The 27376-nt window shown below is 37.3% G+C and overlaps 1 protein-coding gene across 3 annotated transcripts in view; it reads left to right on the plus strand.

Annotated features, from left to right (window-relative positions):
* Nucleotides 1-27376, plus strand: part of TOGARAM1 (TOG array regulator of axonemal microtubules 1) — a 112248-nt gene that overhangs the window by 14079 nt on the left and 70793 nt on the right. For all 3 annotated transcript variants that reach the window (XM_012504421.2, XM_030813851.1, XM_030813850.1), the window contains exons 2-6: nucleotides 13836-13992; nucleotides 17461-17595; nucleotides 22145-22450; nucleotides 24095-24354; nucleotides 26988-27220. In XM_012504421.2, coding sequence (XP_012359875.2) covers nucleotides 13836-13992; nucleotides 17461-17595; nucleotides 22145-22450; nucleotides 24095-24354; nucleotides 26988-27220 — 1091 coding nt within the window. The remainder of the gene's footprint in view (nucleotides 1-13835; nucleotides 13993-17460; nucleotides 17596-22144; nucleotides 22451-24094; nucleotides 24355-26987; nucleotides 27221-27376) is intronic.

A 27376-nucleotide genomic window follows, 5' to 3' on the forward strand; every position in this document is an offset into this window, starting at 1 on the left:
TTCCTAACAGATTTCACTACAATGTGGTAGGAATCATAGTAGTCAGTAACCTAGACTAAAAAGCAAGGAGTATACTTGCTTCATGTATATGTGGGCAGTAGGTCTGTAGTTTTTTCAAGGTAGAGGAATTGATTATTGGAAGGTCACTGGGACATATAAAAGGGCAGTTTTAGGAGACTGTTACAGGCGGAGACCAAATTTAAAAGTTTATGAGGTGAATTGATGAGGAAACAGGCAGTAAGAAGTTATTCAGCATCTGTCTTTTTAATCATCTAATTTGTGCAAAACCGAGTGGGAGTTTATAAACTACTCTTTATAGCACTGCCCTAGGTTTTTTGCCTCATTTAGTATTTAGCACATGTGAGTCATTTATTCCTTCTCCTCAATGATGGTAAACAGTATGATGGTAGGGGCTGTTTTATTTTTTTGTTTAATTAGTTTTTGTTTTTGTAACAGCACTAGCTACAATGCTCTTCCCACAAGTATCAACAAATACCTGTTAAATAAGAAAACATTTAAGGGTTTGACAGTGAGAGAAAAGACCAAGCAAGATAACAGCACAAGGATATAACAGGATAAATTATTACTGTGCTTTATTTTTAAGTAAGGAACACCTGATTTGGAAGAGTCAGGGAAAGGAGCCATATGTGAATTAAACATGCCTACTCTGTGTCTTTATTATGGTAGGTGTTAGACAGGCAAAATGCAGGAGATTCAGTCCCTGCAGTCATACTGGAGAGGGAAAGGAAAGGAGATATGTTCCTAAGTAAAGATTAAATGGGTCAAGAACACAAGTGTAGAGAGAGGTTAGCTTTGGGATAGAGGAGGAAGTCTTTTTCTCTGAAATTAAAGGAAAACAAAGAGAAGATGACTTAAACTATTAAAAACTTTTGAGGTAGCAGGAAAGGGTGTGTGTTTTAAGTCAAAAGAAAGGAAGATATGAGTTTAGTGCAGTGTTTATCAAATTTTAATATGCAAATGAATTGCCTTAGGATCTTGTTAAAATATAGATTCTGATTTAGTTTTTCTAAACTGGGGCCTGAGCTTACATGTCGAATAAGCTCCTACGTATTGCTGATGCTGGTGGTCTGTGAACCACTTTGTGAGAACAAGGCTTCCAGATTCTGTTAAATTAAGGGGCAATTAAAAATGAAAAATAGAACGTTAGAGATTTTAAGAATGTGGGATTTAGAACAGTTAATATAACAAATTTGATAAGAAATTAGACAAACTAAAATTATTAAATTGTACTAATGTGTTTGGTATGGGTTAATCCTAAAACTTGAGATTTTCCTTGGATGTTGGATTGTTTCTGAAAAGATTTAATTTTCTTTTTAAAATTATATTGTGATGCATGAAGAATTTTAGAAACTTTTATTTTTTATGCTTGTGAAAATCATAAACAACACAAAAGCATATCTACTCTTAGTGTAAATGTTGCTTATGTCAGAGCTATGTAGAATGAACTGTTGGTAACAGGATGTTTTACAGCAGAAAATGTAGAAGCTACTACCGCTATGTAAGTCTTTTGAGGCATTTGTTTTAGTTACCTTGCATGAATAGTTGGGTAAACTAAAATTTGGAGAGCAATAAGAATATTAATTGCTATTTTATTTTTCATGTGGAGATTGAATTTAAGAAAGAGTTTATAGGACAAAACTTGTTATTACCTTAACATATGATGATGAGATATGTGTCTACAGATAAATGTTACAATGTTTATTAAGAGTAACAGTATTTAAAGCAAAGTAAGAAAGTGAGAATATCCATATGTTTTAGAAGAAATAAAGCAGTTAAAATGATTTAAAACAGGCTAAAGACATGGAAAATATTTTAATGGTACATAATAATAATACTAAAAATATATCCATTTTTGTGAACTCATCATTTCTGTGATTGTTAATATGTCTTTAGACACATACAAACATGGAATTAGATAACATTTAAAATTTCAACAATTTTAAATAAATTTAAACATAATTAACCTTAAAAGTATATTACATAAGACAATGTATATATTTATTCTTATCATCTTAAAAAAGCTGTAACAGCTGGATGCAGTGGCTTGTGCCTGGAATCCCAGCAATCTGTGAGGCTGAGGCTGGAGGATCACTTGAGGTCTGGGCAATATACGAGACCCTGTCTCTAAAAAAAAAAAAAAAATACAAATAAATTAGCTGGGCGTGGTAGTGAGTGCCTGCAGTCCCAGCTGCTTGGGAAGCTGAGGTAGAAGGATCGATAGAGCCCAGGAGTTCAGGTGTGCAGTGAGCTATGATCGTGCCACTGCACTCCAGCCTGGGTGACAAAGTGAGACTTCATCTCTAAAAAAAATAAAAATAATTAAAAATGATAATTAAAAAAAGAAAAAGAAAATTGAAAAAAAAGCTATACCAGTTCCCTTAATAATGGGCAAAGCATATCGATTACCTTGTATACATATTTCTATTTCTCTGTAACTTTTGTACCTAGGACAATGTCAGCTTTATATATTAAATACAACCTTACCCAAATAAACCAACTTTTATTTCCTCTCAGGCACAGAGAAAACCAAAAGTCATGTAACCAAAACTATCTTTTTTTTTTTTTTTTTTGAGATGGAGTCTCTCTCTGTCACCCAGGCTGGAGTGCAGTGGCGCAATCTTGGCTCACTGCAACCTCCGCCTCCCAGGTTCAAGTGATTGTCCTGCCTCAGCCTCCTGAGTAGCTGGGATTACAGGGGTGCACCACCACGCCCAAGTAATTTTTGTATTTTTAGTAGAGACGAGATTTCACAACGTGGGTCAAGTTGGTCTCGAACTCCTGACTTTGTGATCCGCCCGTCTCGGCCTCCCAAAGTCCTGTGATTAACAGGCGTGAGCCACTGCGCCTGGCTTTCAGATCCTTTTTAAGTGGCAAAAATAAGCATGTGTGTTAACATCATCCCAAAGCATATATATATCCTTTAACCCAGCAGTCCCCAATCCTTTTGGAACCAGGGACCAGTTTCATGGAAGATAATTTTTCCATAGATGGGGGGTGGGGGATGGTTTCAGGATGAACCTGTTCCACCTCAAATCATCAGACATTAGATTCTTAGAAGGAGTGTGCATCCTAGATTCCTTGCATATGCAGTTCACAATAGGGTTTGTGCTCCTATGAGAATCTAATACCACCGCTGATCTGACAGGAGGCAGAGCTCAGGCAGTAATCCCAATGATGGGGAGCTGCTGTAAATACATTTGAAGCTTTGCACCCTTGCCCACTGCTCACCTCCTGCTGTGTGGCTGGGTTCCTAACAGGCCAGGACCAGTAGCAGTCCATGGCCCAGGAGTTGGGAAGCTCTGCTTTAACCTATTCATTGGTTATTCTATGATTTATAAATATAAGACACGGGGTAAATTATAAAAACAAGTTTGATGATCAGTGGTTTGCATTTTTATCTTAATTAGAAATTGTTCAGGATCTAAAGAGTTTTCATTAATTCAATTTTAGTCTAAAATCTTAAAGTTAGCTAAGGGTCTGAAAATTACAATAGCAGCTGATATATTGAGCATTACAAGATTTATGGCATTATAAGAATTGACCTCTTCTTATAAAGGTATTGTCTTATAAAACTTAGTTGAACACATGATTTTACAATTTTATATTTTGAAAGTAGTGATGTTAATGTATAGAATCTGTGAAACCATTAGAGGAAATTTAAGAAATTTAAGTTAATCAGGTTTTTCTGAGAAAAACCTATGACACAGCTTGCACAACTGTATCATAGTATTATTATTCTTACATGGTGGTAAAATCTAGACAAATAACTGTTTTTAAGCAAGTATAATTTGTCCAAAGAGCTATCTTAATTAGACTTATTATGTGAACTTTTTTGTTGTTGTTAGAGACAGAGCCTTGTTCTGTTGCCCAGGCTGGAGTGTAGTGGCATAATCATAGCTCACTACAACCTCAAACTCCTGAGTTTGAGCGATCCTCCTACCTCAGTCTCCCGAGTAGCTAGGACTACAGGCTGGGGCCAACACACCCAGCTAATTTTTTAATTTTTCGTAGAGACAAGATCTTGCTCTGTTGCCTGTTGCCTAGGCTAGTGTTGAACTGCTGGCCTCAAGTGATCCTTCTTCCTTGGCCTTCCAAAGTGCTGGGATTACAGGCATGAGCCACCACTCCTGGCCCAACTTTTCTAAGCAGTTATATACCAGATACTACAGATACTAAAACTTTCAAGTTGATTAAGAATTTTTTTTTTCTTGTTCTTTAACCAAGTGACTGAGGTATTTAAACTCAAAACTAACCTGTGTTGGCCGGGCGCGGTGGATCATGCCTTTAATCTCAGCACTTTGGGAGGCCCAGGCTGGCAGATCACGAGGTCAGGAGATCGAGACCATCCTGGCTAACACAGTGAAACCCCATCTCTATTAAAAATACAAAAAATTAGCCAGGCGTGGTGGCAGGTGCCTGTAGTCCCAGCTCCTCGGGAGGCTGAGGCAGAAGAATGGCATGAAGCCAGGAGGTGAGCTTGCAGTGAACCAAAATCACGCGGCTGCACTCCAGCCTGGGCAACAGAGCAAGACTCCGTCTCAAAAAAAAAAAAAGAAAGAAAAAAGAAAAAAAAAAGTTGTAAGCCGGGCGCAGTGGCTCACGCCTGTAATCCCAGCACTTTGGGAGGCCGAGGCGGGTGGATCACGAGGTCAGGAGATTGAGACCATGGTGAAACCCCATCTCTACTAAAAATACAAAAAATTAGCTGGGCGCGGTGGCGGGCGCCTGTAGTCCCAGCTACTCGGGAGGCTGAGGCAGGAGAATGGCGTGAACACGGGAGGCGGAGCTTGCAGTGAGCTGAGATTGCGCCACTGCACTCCAGCCTGGGCGACAGAGCAAGACTCCGTCTCAAAAAAAAAAAAAAAAAAAAAAAGTTGTTGCCAAAATGTAAATTGAGGTGAAAACACAGTTTAGTTTTAGCCCGCCACCACTCCCGGCTAATTTTTTGTATTTTTAGTAGAGATGGGGTTTCACCATGTTGGCCAGGATGGTCTCGATCTCCTGACCTCATGACCTGCCCGCCTCGGCCTCCCAAAGTGCTGGGATTACAAGCGTGAGCCACCACGCCCGGCCATAACATTTTTTTTTTCTTAAAGAGACAATATATTTAAAATACATAAAAAGTAAAAGAAACTACCATCAGAGTGAACAGACAACCTACAGAATGGGAGAAAATTTTTGCAATCTACTCATCTGACAAAGGGCTAATATCCAGAATCTACAAAGAACTTAAACAAATTTACAAGAAAAAAACAACTCCATCAAAAAGTGGGCGAAGGATATGAACAGACACTTCTCAAAAGAAGACATTTATGCAGCCCACAGACACATGAAAAAATGCTGTCATCACTGGCCATCAGAGAAATGCAAATCAAAACCACAATGAGATACCGTCTCACACCAGTTAGAATGGCAATCATTAAAAAGTCAGGAAACAACAGATGCTGGAGAGGATGTGGAGAAATAGGAACACTTTTACACTGTTGGTGGGACTGTAAACTGGTTTAACCACTGTGGAAGACAGTGTGGTGATTCCTCAGGGATCTAGAACTAGAAATACCATTTGACCCAGCAATCCCATTACTGGGTATATACCCAAAGGATTATAAATCATGCTGCTATAAAGACACATGCACACATATGTTTATTGCGGCACTATTCACAATAGCAAAGACCTGGAACAAACCCAAATGTCCAACAATGATAGACTGGATTAAGAAAATGTGGCAGATATGCACCATGGAATACTATGCAGCCATAAAAAAGCATGAGTTCTTGTCCTTTGTAGGGACATGGATGAAGCTGGAAACCATCATTCTTAGCAAACTATCGCAAGGACAAACAACCAAACATCGCATGTTCTCACTCATAGGCGGGAATGGAACAATGAGAACACTTGGACACAGGAAGGGGGACATCACACACCGGGGCCTATGGTGGGGTGGGGGGAGGGGGGAGGGATAGCATTAGGAGATACACCTAATATAAATGATGAGTTAATGGGTGCAGCACACCAACATGGCACATGTACACATATGTAACAAACCTGCACGTTGTGTACATGTACCCTAGAACTTAAAGTATAAAAAAAAACCTTAAAAACTTTTGAGTATTATTTAGTCCAATATGATATAAGCACTTAACATATTAATATGATGTTTATGAGCCAATTGAAACAGCTTGTTCCAGCTGTTTTATCCTGATTTATTAATACTGCCCATAGGGTAGGCAGTATATATCAATTTGTGTGCTCAAAAAATATTTCATACTCATGAAATGACAAATTTTTCTCTTTTTTATAACATAGATAATCTAATTTTGATTAACCAGCAGAATTTAAGATGGAAGCAGGTACCAAACTATTAAGAATGTTGATCAGTTAAAAAACAAAAACATATATTCCTTGTAGCAGAAGTATTATTGTTGAGTGGTAGTTTCAAATATGTTTTCACAAATTCTTTGAGATTCTTCCTTTGAAGAGTTGGAGTCTAATTCCCCTCTGAGTGTGTTTGGATTTAATATAGCTCATTTCTAACAAATAAAGTAGAAGTAATAGTGTGTGATTTCAGAAACTAGGTCATAAAAAGGCACTGCAGCTTCCATGTCAGTTGCTCTCGCTCACTTGACTTGCTCTGAAGGAAGCCAGCTGCTATGTCTTGAGTAGTCCCTTGGGAGGCCCAAATGGCAAGGAACAGAGGCTTCCTGACAGTAAGCACGTGAGTGAACTTCAGTGATTTTCAAGTATCAGTGAGTCCTTCAGTTGACAACAGGCTAGCTAACATTTTGATTGCAGCCTTAGAGTAACCTGAACTGTCCAGCTAAGCCACTTAGCCAGAATCATCCAGCTAAGCTGCTTCCAAATTCCTGTTCCACTGAGAAAGAGATAACAAGCGTTCGTTGTTTTAATCTACTGTTTAGGGGTAACACATTAAACAGCAATACATAATGATAATTGTAATTCCCAAAAATTTGATAAGACACTTTTTTTTCAATATCCGTATCTTATACAATGACATTGAATTTTCTTTTTTTTTTTTAAATGCTAAACTTGCCTAAGATTTGGAAAACTGTTAAATATCATTTTATTTGGCTTTTGGAAGACATTTTTCTGACTCACTTCATTGAATTTATAATTAAATAAATGTTTTCACCGTCCGTTCTTTAGCTTTAGAGTTCCGAAGTAATGTTAATTTGCAGTTATTCAATTATTTGTAGAAATCAAAGAAAACTGATCATTGAATGTTATAAATTTTGTTTCCTTTCTTCTGTGGTATAGAATTCCATTTTTGTAGATAGTGACAGGTAGGGTCCATAATAAGCAAACATGAAAAAGCCTTGAGTTTTGGATGGAGAAGAGTAAAGGAGCAGTCTGTATCAGTACATTAAAAAAAAAAAAAAAAACTGTATTAGTCCATTCTCATACTGCTATAAAGAATCAGCATTTTGTTCAAAACCAACAAGTCTCTAGGAAGTTCCAAGCTTTTCCACATCTTCCTGTTTTCTTCTGAGCCCTCCAGACTGTTCTAGCCTCTGCCTGTTACCCAGTTCCAAAGTCACTTCCACATTTTCAAGTGTCTTTACAGCAGGTACCTCACTACCTCAGTACCAACAAACTCTAATAGTCCGTTCTTACACTGCTATAAAGAACTGCCCAAGACTGGGTAGTTTATAAAGAAAAGAGGTTTAATTGACTCACAGTTTTGCATGGCTGGGGAGGCCTCAGGAAACTTACAATCATAGTGGAAGGAGAAGAGGCACATCTTACATGGCAGCAGGTGAGAGAGAGCGAATATGTGAAGGAGGAATTGTCAGACACTTGTAAGACCATCAGGCCTCCTGAGAATTCACTATCATGAGAACAGCATGGGGGACACGGTGCCCATGATCCAGTCACCTCCCACCAAGTCTGTCCCGTGACATGAGGATTATGAGGATTACAATTCAAGATGAGATTTGGGTGGGGACACAAAGTTTAACCATATCATAAACATAAAAGACAGTAAGGAAAGCAGATTCTAGATTCCCTGCCAGGTGCCACCTGACTATACTATCATCCAGCAGAAATCACCAAATAGACTGTAAAATCAAAACCCAGTTTCACCCACTGCTGCCATCTGTGTGAACACAGTTGTCCATGTGCTCAATCAGAATCAGCCTTTGCCAAGAGTACAGTTGCACACATATCTTTGTGTATTATATTGTGGCACATGAGCCACATTGCTGAGTCACTTCTATGAGGAAAGTTTAACTGAGAACTCAAGACTCTACATCTCAGAAAGGATGCACTTTCAGGCCACGTGTTTAACTCTCCTGTTTGGACTCCGAGGGACAATATTTTAGTGAAACCTACAGAAATAGATGTCTAACAAAGAATCAGAGACATTTAGTTGGTTATTTCACACACTAGTTATTTTGCGTGCAGTTTGCAATATTTTTTCCTCTCTTTGATCAGTCCTGGTTCTTCCTTGATTCAGCTGATTACCTTACTTCTAACATGTATGAAAACAAACTGCACACAAAATAACTAAATAGTCTATATCTTGTTTGCACATTTTATGGGTGTGGTTAGCTGACAGCTACAGAGAGTTCAGTGTGGGTATTCTACCTTTGTTTAGGCAGTTTACAGATACTTAAAAAAAAACACTTTGGGTTTTTTCTTTTGTTTTTGAGATGGGGTCTTGCTATGTTGCCGAGGTTGGTCTTGAACTCAGGCTCAAGTGACCCTGCCACCTCAGCCTCCCAAAATGCTGGGATTACAGGTGTGAGCCACTACACCCAGCTGAGGCTTTTTTTTTTTGAGACAAGTTCTCACTCTGTCTTCCAAGCTAGAGTGCTGTGGCACATTTATGGGTCACTGCAGCCTCGACCTCCCAGGCTCAAGCGATCCTCCCACCTCAGCTTCCTAAGTTACTGGGACTACCGGAATGCAACACCAGGCCTGGTTAATTTTTTATTTTTTGTAGAGATGGGGTCTTGCCATGTTGCCCAGGCTGGTCTCAAACTCCTGAGCTCAAATAATCCTCCCACCTCCACCTCTCAAAGTGCTGAGATTAAAAGCATGAGCCACTGCACTTAGCCTTAGGTTTTTTGTTTTTTTTAAAATTTTAGCTATGTAGCGTATGTGACAGTCTTTCTAAAGTCTCCCAGTCTCCTTCTGTCAGCACTGCTACCTTAAGCCATGTAGGTACGATTTCCCTCATTGGAATTTTTTCCTTATCAATCTGAGAAAAGCCTGGGGAGCAATCTGAATGTTCCATCAAAGGAGAGTGGCACATCTAGTCAATGGAATATTAGGCAGCCATTAAAGATAATTTATGTCCTTGGACTCAATAGTTCCATTTTTAGGACTTTTATACTATAGGAATATAATACACAAAGATATGTGTGTAACAATGTTCACTGCAAGACTGTAATAGTGAAAAGTTGTGGCAAAGAAAATGTCCATCAGTAAGGAACTATGAGTCTAAAATAAACAGATATGTATGGTCTTACATGGAAGGATGTCTACATATTTACTGTGTGCCAGAGTATCATGTGATCTATTTTTGTTTTTTTTAAACAATAGCTTATTAAAGAATGTTTACATATAGAAAAAGACCTGTTAACAGGATTTATCAGTAGGATTCCAGTGAGAGCGGTCCCAAAGAATAATTTAAGTTTATATCTTATTTCTATAGTTTGCATTTTTTAATTTAATTTTTCTTTTGATAACTTTGGTATTTTTTATATTTTTTACAATAAGCAATTATTATTTTTGTAATTGAAGTTTATAGCCCGGCATGGTGGTGTGATCCTATAGTCCCAGATACTTCGGTAGCTGAAGTGGCAAAACACTTGAACCCATGAGTTCTAGGCCAGCCAACAGAACATAGTGAGACCCTGTCTCTTAAAAAAAAAAAAAAAAAACCTAAAAAGTGTAGCACTTATAAGGGGTTTTAACAGCATGGGAAGTACTTTTATTATCATGTGAAGTGTAAAAATCAGGATATGAAGTTTACATATAGTATCACAGCTATTTTTTCTAAAGCGTACATAGGAAAATAATTTGAAAGACAAATACAGTGATGTTTACAGAAGGGAACTGTAGTTAATGGGAATAAACTTGTTTAATGCCCACCATTAAGGGGCAAGGGTGGAGTCTGGGTGAAACCAGAAAGAACTGGTAAAAGGTGAAAGGTTCAAAAACTGGAGGTCAAGATAAAGTTTAGTACAAGTTCAGTAAAGCCAGGAGTATAGGTGATTTCTGAGAGAATTAGATATTAAAAGGTCTTTTTCTGGTAATTTTTTGCTACCAAAATAGAATTAAAACTATTTTTGAGATGCTTTAATACTCCCTGCCAAAAGCTGAAATAAGATGCATTAGGTCAGAGGATTAAACAAGAGTAAATTTTTGTAATCTTTTTCTTTTTTTGAGATGGAGTCTGCTTCTGTCTCCCAGGCTGGAGTGCAGTGGCATGATCCTGGTTCACTGCACGCTCCGCCTCCGGGGTTCACGCCATTCTCCTGCCTCAACCTCCCAAGTAGCTGGGACTACAGGCGCCTGCCACCACGCCCGCCTAATTTTTGTATTTTTAGTAGAGATGGGTTTTCACCATGTTAGTCAGGATGGTCTCAATCTCCTGACCTCGTGATCCGCCCACCTGGGCCTCCCAAAGTGCTGGGATTACAGGCGTGAGCCACTGTGCCTGGCCTAATTTTTGCAATCTTTTTATGAAAAATAGGCAGGGATGACCGGGTGCGGTGGCTCACGCCTGTAATCCCAGCACTTTGGGAGGCCGAGATGGGCGGATCACGAGGTCAGGAGATCGAGACCATCCTGGCTAACATGGTGAACCTCCGTCTCTACTAAAAATACAAAAAATTAGCCGGGCGCGGTGGCAGGTGCCTGTAGTCCCAGCTACTCGGGAGGCTGAGGCAGGAGAATGGCATGAACCCGGGAGGCGGAGCTTGCAGTGAACCGAGGTCGCGCCACTGCACTCCAGCCTGGGCTACAGAGCAAGACTCCGTGTCAAAAAAAAAAAAAAAAAAAGAAAAAGAAAAATAGGCAGGGATTCAAATGGAAAGGCTAAGAGTTAATAGGCTGTGTGTAGTGGCTCAGCCTGTAATCTCAGCACTTTGAGAGGCCAAGGTGGGCAGATCACTTGAGCTTGACAGTTCGAGATCAGCCTGGGCAACATGGCAAAAAATAAAAATATAAAGTAAAATAAAATAAAGATAAATAAAATAAAAATAAAATTAGCTGGGTGTGGTGACACGCGCCTGTAGTCCCAGCTACTTGGGAGGCTAAGGTGGGAAGATCACCTGAGATGGGGAACGTCGGCTGCAGTGAGCCATGATCATGCCACTGCATTCCAGCCTGAGCAACAGAGTGAGACCCTGTCTCAAAAAACAAACAAACAAAAAAGATTGAAACAGTAAAAACACTATGTAAATTTCCAACCATTATTAATATTAAATGTGAAACTTGCTTTTTTATAATGTTTTAATTTACTATAACTCTAAGGAATTAAATAAATTTTTAGGTATTAACTGAAAGATTGAAAATTCAGTTCCGTGTTCCTGAGAGTCATCAATCAGGTGCTTTAAATAGACTGCTTCATATTTTGTAACGTTAACTCACAACTCTTTCAAAATTTATGAATTCTATTTTCTTTTACTCTAAACCACTTTTTCTGCATTAATTGTTTCGTCCCATCAAAACTTACCCTAATGAAAATCATTTACTTTTAAGAGAGACCTAAACGGAACTTTCATGTTAATTGGTATGTCCTATAGTCTGCTTTTTGATGCACAATCTTCTATAGCAAAACTTAATCTCTGCCTGACTTCTCAAGATTTCTGAAAATGCCGCATTCACATACGCACACACCACCACCCTCATCAACATTACCACCTTCACCAGTTGTTGTATGTATCTGGCCTATATACTAATATCTGTTTGCTAAACAGAAAGTAATTACAAAGTAAATCTAACATAAAATGTATTCCATACTGTAGAATTATTTCTGGATTCCTCACTATGTTAGCTGTGTTAATACATCATCTTTTAATATATCTAATCAGAAGTTGACTATAATTGGTTTTGTTTTTATTCCATTATATCCTTTTAATACTGACTACTGTATAATCAATCATAGATGTTAACTGGGTTTTGAGACAGTAAAGTCAATGCTTTTTTATTCCGGCATTCTTCTGTTTTTTTTGAGGCAGAGTCTCACTCTGTTGCCCAGCCTAGGGTGCAGTGGCATGATCTCGGCTCACCGCAACCTCCGTCTCCCAGGTTTAAGCAGTTCTCCTGCCTCAGCCTCTGTCTCAGCCTCCCAAGTAGCTAGGACTACAGGTGTGGGCTACCATGCCTGGCTAATTTTTGTATTTTTACTATGGATGGGGTTTCACCATGTTAGCCAGGCTGGTCTTGAACTCTTGACCTCAAGTGACCCACCCACCTTGGCCTCTCAAAGTGCTGGCATTACAGGCATGAGCCATCATGCCCAGCCGAGGGCATTCTTTTTTTTGAGACAGGGTCTCAGTCAGTCACTCAGGCTGGAGTGCAGTGGCACAGTATCAGCTCCCTGCAGCCTCTACCTTTCAGGTTCAAGTAATCCTCCTACCTTAGCCTCCTGATTAGTTGGGACCACAGGCACATGCCACCATGCCTGGCTAATTTTTGTATTTTTTGTAGAGATGGGATTTCACTATGTTGCCAAGGCTGATCTTGAATTCCTGGGCCCAAGTGATCCACCTGCCTCTGCCTTCCAAAGTGCTGTGATTACATGTGTGAGCTACTGCACGTGGCCTCATCTGGGCATTCTTAATTTTGTTACTTATCATTTCTGGGTTAGTTTTTGAAGAAGGCAATAGGTTTTTCACAAAATTTGATAATAACATTTGTACCTGAGGCATAATAGACATATCTTTAATTTTATTTTGCCATTTGATACTTGGCAAAGTTTACAAAGAAACATACTGACAAGGTTTATAGTTCACCACATCTAGATTTGATTGTGTCGATGAGCTCCAAATAAATATATAGGAAGCATAATTTCCTGTCAATTCATTCAGTTTTTTTAAAGTTTTATAGTCACGTTGAATGTGAAGTGATCCCGGACAATTGAGGTCATCATTGGTGAAGAATTTTGAACACTTGAATCATGCTCTCATTTAGTTCTTTAACTGATTATGTGTAACTTCAAAATTGTATCCTGGCACCTTTGTTAACTATCATATGGGGTTTATGAGAAAGGACTTGGAAACTAGGAAGTACTAGACATATATAAAGTATTATTTACTGGTTTTAACTAAGAGACCTAGTGTAAGAAAATACCCTAAGGGAATTATGACATAGGTTGCCGTGTTATTTACATTGACTTTTAGGCTGCAGAATATGGATAATAGATTTGCCTCAGTAAGAACAGTGTAGTAGAATGCTTGCTTGTTCAGTGACCTTCAACTGGCACTTATCGTCTAGTACTCAAACAAAGGTAGCATAGTTTGATGGGTTATGCTGCTCAGTCAGATCATCCTTTTTGTCATTTGTATTCTCTCCTTCCTTGTTGCCAGAGTCTGCTGTAGGATGGTAAGGAACAGTTAAGGGTTGGGGTGAAGTAGTAAGAAAAAAAAATTAGCATTTCTGTTCTGGAATGAAAAGTACTGTTGTTGTACCATACTAAATATGGATGTTTATCTGTATCATTATATATTTGATAAATTAAAATTCTAACCTGAATTTCATAATTGGATCTAAGTTATTTTGTCATATTTATTACCAGGAAGAATTAACCCTAATTTGCTAATTTATGATTCTGTTCTTATAGTTTTCAACATATGATTTCATGCCATCTGCAAAATTAAAGCCTTCTCAAGGAATGCCAGTCAATGATGATTTATGTTTTAGCAGAAAAAGAGTATCAAGAAACTTATTTCAGAATAGTCGGGATTTTAACCCAGATTCTCTTCCTTTATGTGCTGCTGGTAAGTACAAGTTGCTGATGATGGTCATGTTGAACTAAGTTAGAGACTTCTCTGAACTTCATAGTGCATTCAGTGACTCATAGGACTTTAATCTAGTAGGCAGTTCAGATTGAATAAGGTATTTATTGAAGATCTGATAAGAATGGACACTTAGACATTATTATCTCATAAAACCCTGGAGGGTTTCTCATTGAAATTGTTTAAGAATTAATATAGGGCAATATTTGCGTAATACATCGCCCATATTTATTAAGGTGCTTTTCTAAGTCCTGGAGGTCGGCCTAATAGAGCTTGCATTCTACTTAGGAACGAGAACAGGCATTAAATAAATACAAGACATGGTAAGTTAGCTGGTGATAAATGCTATGAAGGAAAACAAAGCAGAAAGAAGGCCATATTCAGGAAAGAATATTTGTAGCAAACCACTATATATCAGGAGAAGAGAATAAATAGTTTCAGGAAGAGGGAACAGTCAGCACAGAGTAACTAAGAGAGAAGTGTGTGGGGAACATGTTTGAGAAATACCACAGAGACCAGTATGTCTGGAATGAAATAAGAAAGGGCAAAGTAAGTAGAAAATTAAAGACATAATAGGGGTCCTTATTTAAGGCCTAGTGGACTTATAAGTGAACTTTACGTTTTACTCTGAATGAGGAGCATTTTGAAGAAATAATTGACATCACTTACCTTGTTTCCAGGCTCGTTTTGGATTTTATTTTTAAAATAGATGAAAGGAAAATGTATTAGTCTATTTTCACACTGCCATAAAGACATACCTGAGACTGGGTAATTTATGAAGAAAAGAGGTTTAATTGGCCCATGGTTCTATGGGCTGTACAGGCTTCTGCTTCTGGGGAAACCTCAAGAAATTTACAATCCTGGTGTAAGGCAAAGGGGAAGCAAGCATGTCTTACATGGTGGGAGCAAGAGGAAGAGAGTGAAGAGGGAAGTACTACACACTTTTAACGACCAGATCTTGTGAAAACTCTATCATGAGAACAGCTCCAAAAAGAGAAATCTGCCACATGATCCAGTCACCTCCCACCAGGCCCCACCTACCTCCAACATTGGGGATTACCAATTCAACATGAGATTTGGGTGGGGACACAAAGCGAAACTGTATCAGAGAGCAAGGTCAAAAACAGGAAGAGTGATTAAGAATCTGTTGTAGTAATCCTGGCTAGAGTTGATAGAGGCTTTAACCAGGATAGCAAAAATGTGGTAAAAAGTGATTGGATTCTAGCCTGGCGAGGTGGCTCACGCCTGTAATCCCAGCACTTTGGGGGGCCAACACAGGCAGATCACGCGGTCAAGAGAGCGAGACCATCCTTGCCAACATGGTGAAACCCTGTCTCTACTAAAAATACAAAAATTAGCTGGACGTGTTGGTGCATGCCTGTAATCCCAGCTACTCGAGAGTCTGAGGCAGGAGAATCTCTTCAACCGGGGAGGCAGAGGTTGCAGAGAGTCAACGTCGCACCACTGCATTCCAGCCTGGCAACAGAGCAAGATTCCATCTCAAAAAAAAAAAAAAAAGGTGATTGGATTCTGATTATATGTCAGAGGTAAAGTTGATATAGTTTGCTGGTAGATTGGGTATAGAATGTGAGAAAGAAGTGTCAATAATGCTGTAAGGATTTTTGGCCAGAGCAACTGAGAACATGGACTAAGTGTTACAAAAGTAAATATTACGGTACTTCAGAGGAAATGGTCATTGTCATTGACCATAACATTTAGAAGAAAAAGGAGAGCATAGGAAGAAACTGCCTTTGTGGATATTCTTCAACATACCCGTCTTTATAAATGACCATATCATTTAGAAAGAGGTTGAGGCTGGGCGCTGTGCCTCATGCCGAAATCACACCAGTACACTCCAGGCTGGGCTACAAGACTGAGACTCCATCTCAAAAAAAAAAAAAAAAAAGAAGAAAGAGGTTGAGTAGGTTGAGCTTGAGTTCTAAATGATGGTTTAGGATTTCAAGATATAGCACCCAGGTAATTAGAAAAACTGTAGTGTGTTGACAAAGTGATATGTATTAGAAGGGAAAATGGTTTAGAAGGTAAAGATCTGACTATGTTATAGATTTAAAAATGTATTTAACATCTAAATGATAACAGTTTCCAAAATTTGCTGAGTTTGAGTTCAGATATATTATTCAGCAAACATTGTTCCCTAGGAGAATTTATAGACCTTTATGCAGTGAATTCTATAGTATTTTCATACAAAAATGAAGTGGCATAATGACTGCATAGTTTAATTTATTTTATTGTTTAATAGAGAAGGAGAAATGCAAGAATATGTCCAGTTATGTTTGTAGCAGTTTTGATTTTGATTTTGATTTCTCTGTACCATTGAGAAGCTCATTTCCTAATTGTACAGATTTTAAACAACTGGAAAATAAGACAATATGTAAGCTAATGCTTGATTGGATGCAATGAGTTACAAATACTGTAAGGATTCAAGAAAGGAAAACATAGGTATTGAAGTGGTTTCAGAAAACTGCAGGGAAGAGATTGAGCTTGACTTTAAAGGAGGGAGAGGCTGGGCGCTGTGGTCACGCCTGTAATCCCAGCACTTTGGGAGGCCGAGGCAGGCGGATCCCCTGAGATCAGGAGTTCAAGACCAGCGTTAAATAGCTGAGGCAGGAAGATCACCTGAGCTCAGGGAGGTCGAGGCTGCAGTGAGCCAAGTTTGTGCCACTGCATTCCAGCCTGGGCAATAAGAGTGAGACCCTGTCTTAAAAAAAGAAAAGAAAAGAAAAAGACATCCAGGACATGAAAGTTAAAGAGGCTTGATATGATAGGGAGAGAATTTTTTTTTTTAAATTATACAGTTTCAGAACTACAAAGGATGGGCTCATTTAATAGATGGATAAACTAAACGCCAGAGTAGTCATTACCACCTTTTTTTCTTTAGACTTACTCACCTTCCCAGGAATAACCTTAACCAGACACAGGAGGGGAAACAGGAAACATGTCTGGATATGCTTAGAATCTACGTGAATACTGTGAAGTATATTAGAAAAGAAAATAAAAGAGGTTGCAGCGGTTGCAGTGAGCCAAGATCACACCACTGCACAAAGAAAGTAAAGTAGAAAAGAAAAGAGTTTGGTAATAGAGCTTTTTGGGTAATGCATATACTACAAATACTGGGAAGAAGGAAAGCCAGGTCTGAAGAAACGTTCCATGCTGAGAGAAAGAGTGTAGGAAGAAACTGCTTTTGCAGATATTCTTCAACATACCTGTCTTTTCCCTGTTCTTTACTAGTCTGTCTTCTGTCCTTTAACCCCTGCCACTAATCTGATTTTCTAGTATCAAAAGCTTTATCACTTTCTTGCCTGCCTACCTCACTGTACTTAAACACACTTTATTTCCACCTAAATTACACCAACATTTATGAAATAAGATGTATGCATCAAATAAAGTTAACTTTTGCTTTTATTTTTTCTCCCCTCCTTTCTTCAAAAGGTACTGCTGGGACTCATCAAACAAATCTTTCTGGGAAATGTGCACAACTTGGATTTTCACAAATATGTGGTAAAACTGGCAGTGTGGGTTCTGACTTACAATTCCTAGGGACAACTAGCGGTCATCAAGATAAAGGTATAAGTTCCAAATTTACTTGGAAAAAATGACTTATAAATATTATGTGGGGATTCCGACACTAACTTATATGATATTTTGTGTAATCATACTCATCACAAAAAATAAAAGGATTTTATTATATTTTTTAATAACTTTTTTCATAATAGTTACCCTAAAGTATTAGTTTTCATGATCTTTATATAAATACAACTGATTAAAATTAGAGTTTAGATACTCATGGTGGAGATGAGTATTGCATTTGCTTTGATATACACATAATAGTGGTACATATTTGTGGGGTACATGTGACATTTTGATATACAATGTGTAATGATCAAATTAGGGTATTTAGGATATGCATCACCTGAAACATTTGTCATTTCTTTGTGTTGGGAACATTACAAATCTACTCCTGTGGTTATTTTGAAATACATAATAAAGTGTTGTTAACTCTAGTCACCTTATTGTGCTATACTGAGCACTAGAGCTTATTCCTTCTTATTTTATTTTATTTATTTATTTATTTATTTTTAGACAGAGTCTTGCTCTGTCGCCCAGGCTGGAGTGTAATGACAGGATCTTGGCTCACTGCAACCTCCGCCCTCGCCCCCGGGTTTTGAGCAGTTCTCCTGTCTCAGCCTCCTGAGTAGCTGGGACTACAGGTGCACGCCACCACACCCAGGTAATTTTTGTATTTTTAGTAGAGATAGGGTTTCACCGTATTGATCAGGGTGGTCTCAAACTCCTGACCTCAGGTGATCCACCCACCTCTGCCTCCCAAAGCATGGGATTATAGGCATGAGCCACTGTGCCCGGCCTCTCATTTTATTTTTGTACGCATTAACTACCTTCTCTTTATTACCCACTTCTCACTGCCCTTGCCAGCCTCTGGAAACCATCATTCTGCTCTCTACCTCCATGGGATTAATTTTTTTTCTTTTCTATCTCCCACATAGGAGTGAGAACATGCAATATTTGTCTTTCTGTGCCTGACTTATTTCACTTAAGATAATGTCCTCCATTTCTATCTAGGTTGTTGCAAATCACAGGATTTCATTCTTTATGTGGCACAATAGTACTCCGTTTTGTATATGTACCACATTTTCTTTATCTGTTCTTCTGCCGATGGACATTTAGGTTGATTCCATATCTTAGCTATTGTGAATAGTGCTGCAATAAACATGAAAGTGCAATACTTCTTTGAAATACTGATTTCCTTCTTTCGATATATGCCCAGCAGTGGGATTGCTGGATCATATGGTAGTTGTATTTTTAGTTTTTTGAGGCAGGGTCTCACTCTGTGGCCCAGGCTGGAGTGCAATGGCTCACTGCAGCCTCCCGGGATCAAGTGATCTTCCTACCTCAGCCTCCCAAGTAGCTGGGACTACAGGCATGCACTACTATGTCTGGTTAATTTTTAAATTTTTTGCAGAGATGGGGTTCCACTATGTTGCCCAGACTAGTCTCAATCTCCTGGGCACAAGCAATCCTGCCTCAGCCTCCCAGAGTGCTAGGATTACAGGTGCGAGCCACCATGCCCAGCACATTTTTAGTGTTTTGAGGAATTTCTTTGCTATTTTCTATAGTGCCTGTACTAATTTAGCTTCCCACCAGCAGTGTACAAGCATTCCTTTTTGTTGCCATCCTTGCCACCATTTGTTATTTTTTGTCTTTTTGATAAAAGCTGTTTAACTGGAGTGACATGATATCTTATCGTGGTTTTGATTTGCACTAGACCTCTACCTTTCACCGTATGCAAAAATAGAATCAAAATGTATTGAAGACTTAAATGTAAGCTGAAGTTAAAAACTACTAGAAGAAAACGTTAGCGAAATACTTCAGGACATTGGTCTGGGCAAAGATTTCTTGAGTAAGACCTCAGAAGCACAGGCGACCAAAGCAAAAATGAACAAATGGGATCACATTAAGCTAAAAAGCTTCTGCATGGCCAAGGAAACAGTCAACAAAGTGAAGATACAGCTTGCAGAATGGGAGAAAATATTTGCAAACGATTCCACTGTTGAGGAATCAATAACCAGAATATATAAGGAAGTCAAACAATTCAATAGCAAAAAACCAAAAATACAATGTGGAAATGGGCAAAAGATCTGAATAGGCATTTCTCAAAGAAGACATACACATGTCTAATAGGTATATGAAAAAGATGCTCAACATCACTAATCATCAGAAAGATGAGCATTTTAATACCAAGTCATTGAAAATAACATTATCCATTAAAGAGTGTTGTGTTAGCAGATGACAATTATTTTCCATAACAGTTTTAAATTTTAAGACAATTTAGAATGTATTATGTCTCTTGTTAGGAACCATAACTTCCTAAAAGCTATGCTTTCAGATAAGACATAAGATACAGAAGAAGAGGAAAGATTGGAGGTGGGTTATCAGTCAGGAATTTGGGGGTTGAAGGTATTCTTAAATGTCCATGCTAATTAATAGCTTTAACAATTATTAGATAGAGGTAGGATCAAATTAAATATTTCTTTAGGTATTTTAAATTTTATTGCATGTCCTTTACTAAAATTTTTTTGAGTGATAGGGATATACTTATTTGTTATGAAAAAATAATGATTTGAAATTAGTAGAGAAGATTTCACATATTTAGCACTAATAATTTAACTACCCTTTTCTGCACTCACCCCAAAGACCCACATAACTCCTTAAAGTTATCCTTTGTGGTATTATCTACATCACAAAATAATCCATCTTTCTTAATAATGTGGGTATTTCCTAAATTTTGACTCCTGAATATCTTTGGGGCTCATAATTGATATAATCAGAGAGAGCTTGCTGTGCCACTTAAGCTGTTCCCTGAATGATTACATTGCCTTTGCGGACTATCCACTCTTGGTGTTTAATCATACTGCATAGTGGCTCTGGTTTTCTATTGGAATAGTTATTAGAGAAGCTGGTATAAAGGGATACCATGTTTTTCTAAACCTAATAGAATTTAACCTAATACTTGGTTATACATTAAAACCACTACCATCTCAATTAATATTCCCCTTGTGATCTTTGAAGGACCTGTGGTATGGATGCCAAACAATATAGATGTTTGCATCCCAATTTACATGCTGTAGTGATCCACACCAGGTGTTGGAAATTTTGGTGTATGTTGCATTACATTGTTTTTATGTATATGCATAATATGATAGGATGTTTGATTTCTTCAAGAAATATTTTTAAATCTTGGCTGGGCGCAGTGGCTCACGCCTGTTATCCTAGTGCTTTGGGAGGCCAAGGCGGGTGGATCACGAGGTCAGGAGATTGAGACCATCCTGGCTAACATGGTGAAACCCCGTCTCTACTAAAAATTATTAAAAAACTAGCCAGACATGGTGGTGGGCGCCTGTTGTCCCAGCTACTTGGGAGGCTGAAGCAGGAGAATGGTGTGAACCCAGGAGGCGGAGCTTGCAGTGAGCCGAGATCGTGCTACTGCACTCCAGCCTGGGTGACAGAGCAAGACTCCATCTCAAAAAAAAAGAAAAGAAATATTTTTTAATCTCTAGGAATATGTGAGACATTGTCATAAAAGCATCAGAACCTGTTAATAGAGCACTGTAGTTGAAATGAGGAAACTGAAAGTTTTAATTCTGTATGTAAATCTGTGACTAAAACTCCTATATCTCTCTACCTAGATAAGATTTTGGTAAAAGTAGAGGTTTTAACCATGTCAGATATGAATTAAAAATAAAGGATATATAATATATACAGTTGTTTAAGTCCTCAGAAGAATGTTTGCTTTATTAATATACATAAGCTAGGTATTTTGTCATGGAAAACCTTTTTAAAAATATTAAAGGAAAATTGAAGGGAACCCCTAAAAGATTACAAATAGACTTTTTATATTCGTTGAAGACTAAAAAGATCAATAAAAGGCAAGGAAGAAGTAATAAAGAAAAAAATAATAAATAGTGCAAAATAAGATGGTAGAATTAAAATCAAATGTATGAATAGTTTCTCTAAGTATAAATTGGCAGAACTTACAACTTAAATGACAGAGGTGATCAGATCTTATTTTTTTAGTTTTTCATTGAAGTGATCTTTTTAAGAGCATTACCTAAAATACATCAAGATAGGTTGAGAGAAAGTAAAGCATGGAAAAGATACACTAGGCAAATGTTCAGAGAAAAGCAAATAGAAACATGTTGATGATAGGGAAAATATGCACACCAAAACTAAAAACATTTTTAGTTCTAAAGAGGATCATTGTAATGAGAAAAAGAATAATTCACTGAAGAAACAAGACTTCTCTGACATGTATGTATATGTATACGTATGTATGTATGTATGTAATTGATAAAATTACAAGGAGAAAGTTAATTTATAATTGTTAGTACAATATTTTAATGGGATAAAGAAGTTTTGAATTAGAAGATGCAGAATATTTTAATAACACAAATTAAATTAGTCCTTTACCTCATACCATACAAAAATATACATGCCAATTCGGATGAAAACCTGAATGGGAAAAGCAAAAAGCAAAAAAGCTTTTAACTTTTAGAGCTGTGTATACATAAATAATATATTATCTTTTGTTTTATTACAGTGTATGCTAGCCTCAATTTTGGCAGTAAGACACAGCAAACATTTGGTAGTCAAACAGAGTGTACTTCCTCAAACGGTCAAAATCTAAGTCCGGGAGCTTACATCCTTCCATCCTATCCTGTCTCATCACCTCGAACTAGTCCAAAGCATACGACTCCTCTTATTATATCTCCAAAGAAGTCTCAGGATAATTCTGTTAATTTCTCAAATTCCTGGCCTCTTAAAAGCTTCGAAGGACTATCAAAGCCAAGTCCACAGAAGAAGCTTGTCAGCCAAAAATCGTCTGATCCTACGGGTAGAAATCATGGTAAAAGTCAATACTTTGTTCAAATTTATTTGTGTTTGAATTAGTACTTTGAAGTTAATGCATAAGGCTGTTAGATCTTTAAAAGTTAGTAAACTACATTTTATGTCTGAATTTAGTAAATATTTAGGAAAATATTTAATAGTGTGTTAAATAGATCAAATGTATAAAATTCAATTGAAATTCTCATTTCTTACATTGCCACTTCAAAATCCTTTTCGGAACCAGGAAAATAATGATGCTTTTCTTTGTTTGTTTGTTTGTTTGTGTAGGGTCCTACTTTGTTGACCAGGCTGTTCTCAAACTCCTGGTCTCAAGTGATTCTCCCATCCCGTCCTCCCAAAGTGCTGGGATTACAGGCTTGAGCTACTGTGCTGGGCCAGAAAATAATAATGTTTTATAATGAACATGAACAGCATATGTTGTTTGAGAGCCTACTAACAAATTTTAGCTTTACAAATATAAAATGTCATTCATATGCTTATTGCAATTAATGTCTAGTATTCATTTATTCAATATTTATTGAATTTTTATTGTGTGTTAAAATTAATTTGAAACTTTTTTTTTTTTTGAGACGGAGTTTCGCTCTTGTTGCCCAGACTGGAGTGCAGTGGTGCGATCTTGGCTCACGGCATCCTCCACCTCCAAGCGATTCTCCTGCCTCAGCCTCTTGAGTAGCTGGGATTACAGGCATGCCCAGCTACCATGCCCGGCTAATTTTGTATTTTTAGTAGAGATGGTGTTTCTCCATGTTGGTGAGGCTGGTCTCGAACTACCGACCTCAGGTGATCCACCTGCCTTGGCCTCCAAAGTGCTGGGATTACAGGTGTGAGCTACTGCGCCTGGCTGAAACATTTTTTATTATTTGTTATAAACTAAAATATTCTTAATAACCCACTCCAAAAATCATGAAATTTGCATATATAAGTTCATTCAGGACAAATTCAGTCTTAAAATAAAAAGTCGACTGAGCATAGTGGATCACGCCTGTAATCCCAGCACTTTGGGAGGCCGAGGTGGTCGGATCCCTTGAGGTCAGGAGTTTGAGACCAGCCTGGCCAGTATGGTGAAACACCGTCTCTACCAAAAATAGAAAAATTAGCCGGGCTGGTGGCACGTGCCTGTAATCCCAGCTACTTGGGAGGCTGAGGCGGGAGACTCTCTTGAACCCGGGAAGCGGAGGTTGCAGTGAGCTGAGATGGCGCCACTGCACTCCAGCCTGGGCTACAAGAGTGAGACTCCATCTCAAAAAATAAATAAATAAATAAAAATGAAAAGTATGTTGAAGGAATCCCCTGCGTCCCACATGATTTTCTTTCCCCAGCCGTTGATGTAAGATGTTTCACCTTTAAACTACCCTGCAAGTCCAGTGTTCAATTTATGGCATATTCGGTCAATTTTATTACTTTCTGTTAGCACTGTACTTTGATTCTCTTCTATTAATTCCTTTCTGTATTTGTTTATTGTACAAGATCAAATATTGTATCGAAAGCCGAGGCTTTATTCAGCTTGTTCTCCCCAGTGGCCAGCTATAATGTGCTTTTTTTATTTTAAAACATTGTATTTTAAACACTTGTGACTATAACTCCCTCTTCTCTAAAATTAAAAAAAGAAAAAGAAAAAGTAAAATATCTATTTTTCATGCAGGAGAAAATTCTCAAGAAAAACCTCCAGTTCAGCTTACACCTGCCTTGGTGAGATCGCCATCTTCCCGACGAGGTCTAAATGGGACAAAGCCTGTTCCTCCCATACCAAGGGGAATAAGCCTTTTGCCTGATAAAGCTGATTTAAGCACAGTGGGACACAAAAAGAAAGAGCCTGATGATATTTGGAAGTGTGAAAAAGATAGTCTTCCAATTGATCTTTCAGAATTAAATTTCAAGGATAAAGATTTGGATCAAGAAGAGGTTAGAACTAAATATTTTTAATGACTTAAAAATATTTGCAATTTTCTATAATATAGTTGCTATTTAAGTAAAAATCAAGTCCTTTTTATCCTATAATATCTTATTTCTAAAAATATGTTCATTATAGAAAATGTGGAAAATACTACGAATTGGTAGGAAGGGAATTTATCACGCCAGTTCCCACTACCAGAATAATTTACTGTTAACACTCTACTGTATTTTCTTCAAGTGTTTTTTCTATGCATACATTATTCCTTTTTAAATTAAAAGTATGAATAATCATATAGCAATACACTCATGTACTGACCCTTCCAGTGAACAATTTGTCATATTTGTTTCCTATATTTAAATGAAACATAGCATAGTTCTCTCCCCAGTTCAACATCTCTTCCTTCTTCACCAGAGGCAATCACTATTACCATTTATTTATGTCTTATGTATTTTTGTACTTTTTATATTAATATTATTTTTGTGTATTATTTTACTTACGGTGTATTTATACCATTGATTTTGGCTTATGATCAGTCTTTTGCAATTGCAAACAGTGAACTGCAATGAACATATTTGAACCTGTCCTTTGTGCTTCTGTGCAAGCTTACTTATCTTTATGAAATTGAGATCATATTGTACACTCATCTTTGAATCCTAGATCACTTTGTGCTATAAAAATGTTACCAATATGATAACTGTACATAATAATTATGTCAGACAAGGAATGTGGTTGCTGTATGACTTTGGTTTCAGAGTACTATTTCCGTAGATGCCTCCTTTTTATCATTTCAGTTTGCTTCATGTCAGGTTAAAAAAAAAATTTTATATTAAATATATAAATGCAAATAATGATGATATTTTATGGTCTTGTCTTAGTCTGTTTTTAAGGTATAAGCATCAATCATGTAATGATAATTTGCTCAATAAAATTGAGTTAATGTTACTGTATATTCATGTTTAAAGTATGTCTTTATGTTAAACACATGTAAAACTAACCTATAAAGTACCAAAGTTGGTTGTTAATGATTTAAAGTAATCACCCCAACTTCTGCTTGTGAAATCTTTCCTTTTTTTTTTCCCAACTCATTTGTATTTCAGTAGTGCTAGGAAGGGAATTCATTTGAAGGGAAGAAACATGCAGAAAAGACATTTTCCTACGTAACTTATAAATTTCACCTGATCCTACATAATTTTGCTTTGTTTTTATAATGACTTAAAAATAGTTCTTTTTTTAGTGGGTAATTGAAAGGTGAGTTTCTGTTATATAATTATTAGTAAATACAGGAGGATACCATTGCTTTTAGATATTCAACTTTTCACGCTTTTAATAGAGAAGTGGCCCTACTATTGAATCAACTAGTATAGTTGTTGAAAATTACTTATCCTCCCTTACAGTTGCTAATATGACACTTCTTATTTATTATTTTGAATGGGTCACTGTTTATATTCTTTGGTGTGAGTTGACTTTTAACAAAGGCATAAGTTTTCATGTGCTTAATGTGCTTAATAATGTATCAAACACTTTCATTTTCATTAGTTCATTTAATCTTTACAGTAACTCCCTGAGTTAAGAAGCAAGTCAACATCTATTATGTTTTTTGTTTGTGTGTGTGTTTGTTTTTACAGAAGGGGCTCAGTGATGTTATGTGTCTTGCTCAGGGTCAGAAATTATGTAGTAGGACTAGGATTCAAGCAATGTTCACCTAACTTTATGTTCATTATGTTTTTCACTGTACTACACTGCCCTAAATCCATTAAAGGGGTTTTTTTTTTTTTTTAATTTGCCTTCCCGCTATGAAGACTTAAGAAATTTATGGATGTTTGCTTTAATTGAAAACAGATACTTTCATTAAGTGATTAATCTTATGAATCAAATGTAAACAAAACAGTTTATGTATGTTTCTATGTTCCTTAATTTGTTCATAGTTTTGTTGCTAGCCTTAATATATTTTGCCATAACAATTTGTACTCTGGATTTCCTTTTTTTTTTTTTTTTTTTGTTTTTGAGACAGAGTCTCGCTCTGTTGCCTAGACTGGAGTGCAATGGTGCAATGTCGGCTCATTGCAACCTCTGCCTCCCGGGTTCAAGCGATTCTTGTACCTCAGCCTCACAAATAGCTGCACCACCACGCCCAGCTGCATTTCTAAAAATATTTGGCTCAGAAGTTGCATACAGTGATCTATAATTTTAATACTTGCAAGCTTGATGTAAACATCAAACTTTTGAAAACTGATTTTCATGAATCACCTCCCAGAGCTAGCTTCTAAGCCACATCAGCACAGCAGGTGTACCTCTGTGACGTCAAATCTGATATCTACCATCTGATTCAATGATTCATTTATTAAATAATTGAATTAATGCATTATATTTAGTCATTGTGCCCAGTGCTGAAGATACCATGATGAACAATAGCTGAGATTCTTCCTCTCAAGAAGCTTTCAACCCAGTAGGTTGTTTATAAATACCCAAGTGATAAAATCTGTGTATTTATACTTACATATATATTAGCATTCATCTTGTTTTAGTACAGGATTGGGAAATGGTTAGCTAGGTATAGCTAATGGAGTTTAAAATTTAAGGATAACTTTTACCAATATAAGGAATTTATGTTATAAAGTTTATTGTTTTCATTTTTTCTTAGATGCATAGCTCTCTTAGGTCCCTTCGTAATAGTGCAGCTAAGAAAAGAGCAAAACTGAGTGGCAGTACTTCAGATCTTGAAAGCCCTGATTCTGCAATGAAGCTCGAGTTGACGATGGACTCCCTGTCTCCGTCTTCCTCACCAAACATCAGTTCTTACAGTGAAAGTGGAGTTTACAGCCAAGAATCATTGACTTCTTCACTGTCTACGACTCCCCAGGGGAAGAGAATAATGTATTTTATTTTTTGATGTGATAAATGAATGTCCTCTGTAATTAGCGATTTAGAACCCTAATATATTTGTAAAAAGTTAAAACCATTTACATTTTAGCTTTTAAAATGTTAAAATATATTTAAAAGACATTGGAAATGTTTACAGATATTACCTTG

The sequence above is a fragment of the Nomascus leucogenys genome, chromosome 1a (assembly GCF_006542625.1).
Source record: "Nomascus leucogenys isolate Asia chromosome 1a, Asia_NLE_v1, whole genome shotgun sequence".
Taxonomy (NCBI): domain Eukaryota; kingdom Metazoa; phylum Chordata; class Mammalia; order Primates; family Hylobatidae; genus Nomascus; species Nomascus leucogenys.